Source organism: Syzygium oleosum, unplaced genomic scaffold (genome assembly GCF_021117445.2).
Source record: "Syzygium oleosum isolate NSW1041296 unplaced genomic scaffold, Sole_v2.1 Sole_v2.09, whole genome shotgun sequence".
Taxonomy (NCBI): domain Eukaryota; kingdom Viridiplantae; phylum Streptophyta; class Magnoliopsida; order Myrtales; family Myrtaceae; genus Syzygium; species Syzygium oleosum.
The window spans coordinates 2,202,071-2,209,345 of record NW_026607493.1 but is presented as its reverse complement, the minus strand read 5'-3'; the positions used below and the strand labels follow the sequence as shown (position 1 = coordinate 2,209,345).

The 7,275-nt window shown below is 40.4% G+C and overlaps 1 protein-coding gene across 1 annotated transcript; it reads right to left on the bottom strand.

The window, feature by feature from the left end:
• Positions 1-2,985: 2,985 nt before the first annotated feature.
• LOC115661866 (MDIS1-interacting receptor like kinase 2-like) lies at positions 2,986-6,620 on the bottom strand. The gene is made up of 2 exons (XM_056314637.1): positions 3,987-6,620; positions 2,986-3,581 (listed from the first exon to the last, which is right to left on the bottom strand). The coding sequence occupies exons 1-2, from the start codon at positions 6,616-6,618 to the stop codon at positions 3,178-3,180; spliced, it is 3,036 nt and encodes a 1,011-aa protein (XP_056170612.1). The 5' UTR covers positions 6,619-6,620; the 3' UTR covers positions 2,986-3,177.
• Between the last annotated feature and the right edge of the window lie 655 nt (positions 6,621-7,275).

The following is a 7,275-nucleotide window of genomic DNA, read 5'->3' as shown; positions in this document are numbered from 1 at the left end:
TATGGGATTTTGGTTCCAAAATCCCAACATAAAGTGAGGGCCGGCCACCTCCGTGGCCACGGTCTCAAAGCTTTGCTCCGTCGATTCACTCGATTTTTGGAGCGACGAAGACAGACCCGTGGACACATTGCTCCGGCAGAGGTTGTGCTCCTTGCACAACCTCAAATCTGTGGCCGCGCAAAGCCGGCAGACTCCATGGCTGAGGCGATGGGGCTCGGCTCCGTCGTTAACGGTGTTGGTCTGCCATTGGTCCACTGCAGGGGACGTCCTGTTCTGTATGGGTATGTTTTGCTTCCGGTTTTGCTTATTTTCTTTTAATTTGCTAAAATATTTCTAGATTTGTGTTTATAATTTGCGAAAGGGTTGTGCTAGTTTCACAAGTGCAATGACCGGGGATCGAGCCTCTTAACAGTATAGTGCTTAAATTTCTAAACTGCCCTTCTCCCTCGTGAGATCGTTCTTTCTTTCACTCATTGATCCATTGGCTTTTTCAAGAACTCTTCAATTTGACAGTAATGAAAGCATTTGAATAGACACAAACCATTTCCGAAAAATGAAATGGGATGTGTTCTTTTTCTCAAAGAGTTGATGCCAGAGAGCGCAAGATGGGAGGTGGTAAAGGGACTCGAAGATGAAGCTGAGTTTGCAAAAATTGATAGCTTGTGAAGCGGTATTTCCCTCAATTGACGATATTAGGCTGTGTATCCAGCCAAAGTGTATGTGGAAATTGAGTGGCCCTTTGATAAATTTCACTATAATTGGTGGCTGTTGAATCTTAATACTAGACGTTCGACCAAAAAAAAATGTTAATATTAGACGAGCCTAGGTAATCAAATTCCATATCTTTTAAGGAATTCTATTTCTTGAGTAATCTAAATCCAATTGTAAGTTTTTTGGTTCTTAAACAAAAAACCCATAGAAGGGTCATCTCGACAATTACTTGTAATTTCTATTCAATTGTTTCACACAGGATATTTCTTTTTATTTTTTCTTTAAGTATTTGAAGTAATGTTTTAATTACTTCCCTCGATGCGCGTTCACGGGGCAAGTAAAAAAGTAACGGTTAGTTATTTTCTGATTTATCGGTCTGTGTGGCAAAGGGTAAAGAAGCAAAAAGTAGCTCGAAAAAGAAACCTCAAAAGACAAAAAAAGATAGTTAATGGCTTTATTCTCCATCAAGTGCGGAGAAGGGGCCACACCTTATCTCTACCCAACCATGGCTTGTGATTTTCTTCTTGCTCAATTCTTGCTCTTACAATATTTAAAAGAAAAGAAAAACGTGAAAGGTAGACTCGTGTAATTTCCCATAAAGATTCAGCAGATGACACTGTAAGCCTCAAAATCTATTTTGGAGTCCCACGCACATATTCACTAGGAGAATTATCAAAAAAGTTTTAAATCCATTGCATTTGTGCTAATTCAATCTCAAGCCTTTTAATTATACCACTTGAGTCCTCAACTTTTTTTACGTTTAGCCAATTGAGTTCATCCGGCTAATTTTGACTGAAAATCGCTAACGTGGATGTCAACCGTCGTATGTGACACGGTCGGCGCTGATATAGACATTTTTGTTTCGTAAACAAGTATCCGTGTTTGACTGAGAGATGCTAGGGCCCTTCACGTTTTTGGTATAGATATAGATGGGCTGTTTTCTGTCTATATACAATGCAAGTGTAATATCCGAAAATTTAACACCGAATGGCACGTCGATGCTTAATCGAGGTCTTATGTGGTTGTGATGATAAGTGCACGAATGAGATAGAAATTGATTTTTCATCTACGTAGGACCTAAATAAACTCGTTTGGAAATTGCATAAGCGGCCCGGGTATTTTACAACTTGCGGGCCCAAAGTAACAATAATTGTAGCAATTAGAGTCCTAAAGAAAGAAACTGCAAATTGTTTTTAAATCCAAGTTAAAGTGGCCAGCCAATCTATATGGCACGAAAAATTAGTGGAGAAAAGTGACAAGCGGCAATCCATCAAGTCGTCCTCTTCCCCCTTATACGGCCGTTAGAGAAAACAAGGAAGGAAAAGTGAAACCAAATTTGGATCAGGTTAGAGGGGAGAATCGCTGAATTGCTGCATCCGTGATTTTGGGTGCTGACCTTGGAAATTTCTTCATCGATTCTGTCGCAAAATGATGTGTCTTTGTGTAGTAACTTGGTGGTAGAGGTCTCAAGAAGAGCGAGAGTTCTTGATTTTGTTGAATTTAATTGCTTTTGTTGCTGTCCAGATTTTCAAATTTCGGGAGTAAGTGAAATTTCTTAGCTTAAAGTCTACCAGCAGACAATCATTGAGACGGGAAAGAGAGATGCGCAGAATCCCACATGTCCAACGACGAGGAGTTACGAAAAGTTTAGGCACCTTCACGAAGCGAACATGTAGAGGCAATGGTGGCGATAATGAGTGCGGAGCCGAAGAGGGATGATGCTGAAACCAGCTCCAGCTTTTGACAGGTTTGACAACAATTTAAATGGTAAAGATACACACAGTCAGGTTAATCTTCTCATTACCCAATTATCATAATGAAATGGGCTTGAAGTAAACGTCAATTTAGAATGGTTCAAAGACGCTAAAATTTGACGCTTAATGAAGTGAGAATGGATTCTGTATAAGAAATTATAAAATCTGTCCAGTTTTACTTGTTTAACGGCTCCATAAGTTTGAATGTACAACTTATGCTTTTTGAATATGGAAATTAGTTAGATCTAATTGTAGTATGAAATTGAAACAACTGAAAGTTCCGAGATGGTAATGCTCATATAGTCAAAAGTGATTTAATTGAATAAACTAAAAGTTCACATATTGCACTTTGATAAAATTTCACAGATAACTAGTATCATTATCTCTTCCAGAAGCAAAAACTACATGGGCTTTACATCTAGGGCAATAGATGTCGATCCAATGCATTTTGCAAATTTACTTCCTAATTGCTCTGAAAAAATTCTAAATAATTGTGAAATAAGATCTCTCCAGAAGCTTTCCCATTATTATTTATGGTGCCACGACTCTAAACAATAAACATTGCACTTTTTCTGTAACGTTCAAGGAGAAGCTGGCTTTGCAGTGAAAATCATAAATCACATGGTTGGGATGATTGAGAACTAAGAAGATATTTAAAAGGCAATGGTCATCATTATTTCGAACCAAACAAAATAACAGGTGGAAAGTAAATTCAAAACTCACCATCTACTGCGAATGCTCCAAATTTCCTTACACTAAGATCGCGAAGTTGCTCTAAGTTGACTGCAGAGAGTGGTATTTCCAGGGGTACTTGAACGCGAAGCTCACACGAGACTTGTGCCATGGTCGGTCGAAGCCGCGGATCGGTTTGCAAGCACGCAAATGCTAGCTTGGAGATCGAGACCACGTCTTGTGCCTCTTGAAGCTGAAGTCTAGAAGGTGAGAGACGTTGATCCAACACATCCATCAACAGCATCGGCGACTCAGTTTGGGTAAACAATGAACATTCCCGAAAGACATAATCTCCTGGATGCTTTCCCATGATTGTCTCTAATGCAACGATTCCAAAACTATACACATCGCATTTTTCGGTAGGAATTGTAGAATAAGCCAGCTCTGCAAGTGGAGAAATCATATATTTTTTTAAAAGCTCGATCACAAGCTGTATTCATGTTGACAACATTGCTTCCCAAAACGTGATGATTACAAGTACAAATTTCTATTTAGTCTAAACTTACAAAATTGATTTTGTTTGATGCTTAAAGTACAAGCATCATTTAGGTCAAACAAACTTAATATACTTGAAATGGATCGCTTATGATGTTTTTCCGCATTTTTGCCAACTCTTCCTTATCGGGGAAATCGTTGAAGCTTTCTGATCAACTTTGAACTTGAAAGCTCTAAATTAGTAAACTAATTTCCATAAGAAGATTAAATAACTAAAGAACCTAGTGGTAGTTCGATTATAGAATGGATATCCAAAACTAAATGCCCATCGAAATTCAACAAATGACGAAGTACCTGGAGCAATATACCCGATGGTGCCAGCAATATTAGTCCAATTTGATGAATCTGGCCTCAATAGCCTTGCAGTGCCAAAATCAGAAACATGAGCGTCATAATCGCGATCCAATAGAATGTTATTACTGGTCAAGTCTCGATGAATTAATGGAGGTGAACATTCGTGATGCATATAGGACAATGCATCCGCAACTCCTCGGACCACATTTACCCTCTTGTCCCACTGAAATTCTTTTGCTCTTTCATCCTCGTTCAAAGTTGTTCTCAAGCTTCCTCTTTCCATGTACTCATACACCAAAAAACACCGTTGGACATGAGAGCAGAATCCATAAAATTTCACGATGTTGCGATGGCGTAAGTTTGTTAAGGCTTGAATTTCCCTTTCAAATGGTATCAAATCAACAATCTCACTATCTTCCTGGGATGAAGAGATTTGCTTCACAGCAATCGTTTGACCTTCTGATATCTCGGCTTTATAAACGATTCCATATGCTCCTTCACCCACATAGTACTTGGAGTCAAATCCTTCCGTGGCCTTGACGATTCGGTCATAGAAAACTTTGCCATCATAACTCAAAATTCGAAAAAAATCCAATTCATTTGCCTGCTCATCATTGTCTCTCTTGATAATCCCTCTTCGATGATGATTGACAATTACAAGAATGATCAAGGTGCAAGAGAGAAGGAGAAACCCCAAGAACGAGAGAATGAGGATTATTGTGGTTCTAGCTCCAACGTATCGATTGCGTTTCTTGCTCCCGATAGAATTGCATTTCGGTAAGCCATCAATATTTCCACAGAGCCCTTTGTTATGCTGAATTGCCTCAAATGGAGCCTCATTGAAAGCTTTTACATTTGGGAGAGGACCTTCCAGGTTATTGTAGGATAAATCTACGGAAGTTAAGGCTAACATATCACCAAAAGTATGTGGAATAGAACCGGAAAGGCTATTATGGGAGATATTTAGAACTTGCAGCATTCTCAACTGTCCAAGTACTTCCGGTATGTTTCCAATCAACAAATTATGACTCAAGTCAACAATCTCAAGGAATTGTGCGTGGCCTATCTCAGGAGGAATGCTTCTCCACAATTTGTTTCTGCTCAAGTTCAAGCTCAACAAGCTTTTGCATGAGCCTAGCTGTAGTGGTATCGATCCACTCAAATTGTTTGATGCCAAGTTCAGATGTGCTAGATGAGATAAAAGTCCAATCTCAGTCGGTACCTTTCCCATAATTGAGTTGCTGCTTAAATCAAGTTTAAACAGCATTGACAGGCTTCCCAATTCGCTTGGAATCTCTCCGCTTAAATTATTTGAAGAAAGGTTCACTTCTTGTAGCTTAGCCATCCTTCCAAATATTGCAGGTATCTCACCAGAAATGTTGTTGTTTGATATCCTTAAGCTTGTCAAATTACGACAATGCTCCCATTTCCACGAAAGTTCGCCGTTCAAATGATTGTGGCTTAAGTCAATAAAATATAGATGTTGATATACTCCAAAAGCTTCTGTTATGTTTCCGGTAAGTTGATTTCCTTCTAGCCTCAATCTGATCAATGTGCTACAGTTCTCTAAGCTTGCTGGGGTGGGACCCGTGAAATGATTATTGAAGGCAGCGAAATATTGCAGTGATCTCCCACGGCACACATCTTCCGGCAGTTCCCCCTCGAGCTCATTATTAGATAGACCCAAATTAGTCAAACGTGTTAACTTATTAAATTCAAAAGGCAAGAAGCCAAATAGTTTGTTGTCATCAAGTTGTAATACAGTCAAATTGGACAAGCTTCCAACTGATGCAGGGATTGGACCGGTCAAATTATTAAAAGATACTCGTAAAATTGTAAGAGAAGTGAGCTTCCCTATTTCTGAGGGAATGGGTCCTGACAATCTATTTCGCCGCAAGCTAAGATACTTCAAGCTCCTCAAGTCGCATATTTCTTGTGGAATGGAACCAAAAAGAATATTTTTTGAAATGCGTAATCTGGTTAAGTTGCCCAATTTTCCAAGAGATGTAGGGATTGGTCCGGCCAAGCCATTTTCAGACAAAATTAACCGTTCCAAAGATATCATCTTCCCTATTTCTTGAGGGATGTGTCCACTCAGGTTGTTTACACATAGACGCAAAAAATGAAGACTCTCCAGCATACCTATGCTTGGAGGAATGTTCCCAGACAGTTCATTGAAGCAAAGACCAAGAGAGTTGAGTTTGGAAAGGTTACCGATACTCGAGGGAATGGAACCATAGATCGAGTTGTTGCCAAGTTCAAAGCTAACCAAATTGGTTAAGCACGAGAAGTCAAGGTTGTCTAGAGTTCCTCTCAAACCAAGAGAGGAAAGATTTAGATGGATGATGACTCCGAAGTCGTTGCAAGTGACACCAATAAAGCCGCAAGGATTTTCGCCGTGCCATGAAGAGAGGAGAGACTGGCTATGGTTGTCGAGAGTGGATTTCCAATTCAGGAGAGCCTCTGCTCCATCCTTACTCTCGGTCGCGTGGATAGTAGAAAAAGAAGTGGAGGAAGCACAAACGCCTGCCCCATGAAATGAAGTGGTGTCGACCAAGACCAAGAAGAGCGAGAAGAAGAAGCATAAGACTCGTAGAGGAGACGGGTTGGATAGTAGTAAGGAAGAAACCATGATTTTGGGGAGGGGGGGTGGGTTGGGGGAGGGAGGGATGGAAGGTTTTTGGGAGGTGGGAGGTGCGAGATGGTTCAGGTCTACGTAATGTTAACAAGACTGATGACACACTTATAGATGATGGAACATCATCGTTCTTGAAGCTCCTCGGTCGAGGCCAATGCCTTTTATAGCTGGACAGCGTTTTCCCGCAATTGGGGCCTGTTGTGAACAATTTTATTCTATTTTTGAGATTGACGATACATTGCAAAAATAATAAATATCTTTTCCTTTTTCAAACAGTAAATAGTACCCAACGATGAGACTCAATCGCCAGTCATCATTTGAACAAAAAAGAAAAGAAAAGGAGAAGTTGTTGCCGAGTCTGGTCTTTGGCCTCTCTGTTCCCCGCTCGAAACGGTTATCGTTGACTCGCCGGAGTTCGAGTCCCTAACGACAGCAGTGACTCAAACCGGCATTTCCGACTGAATCAATGTCTCACAACCGGACAAGGCGGCGATTCTGTACCGGTCGTGGACGACGAATATGGGGAAAGTGAAAGGCATGGCGCTGAACCACCAGAACTTGATTGGACCAGTTTAGTTCAATATGGCAATTGGGAGAATGCGGGGATTAGGGTTATAGCTTAGAGAATTTGGGGATTAGGATTTGATTTGG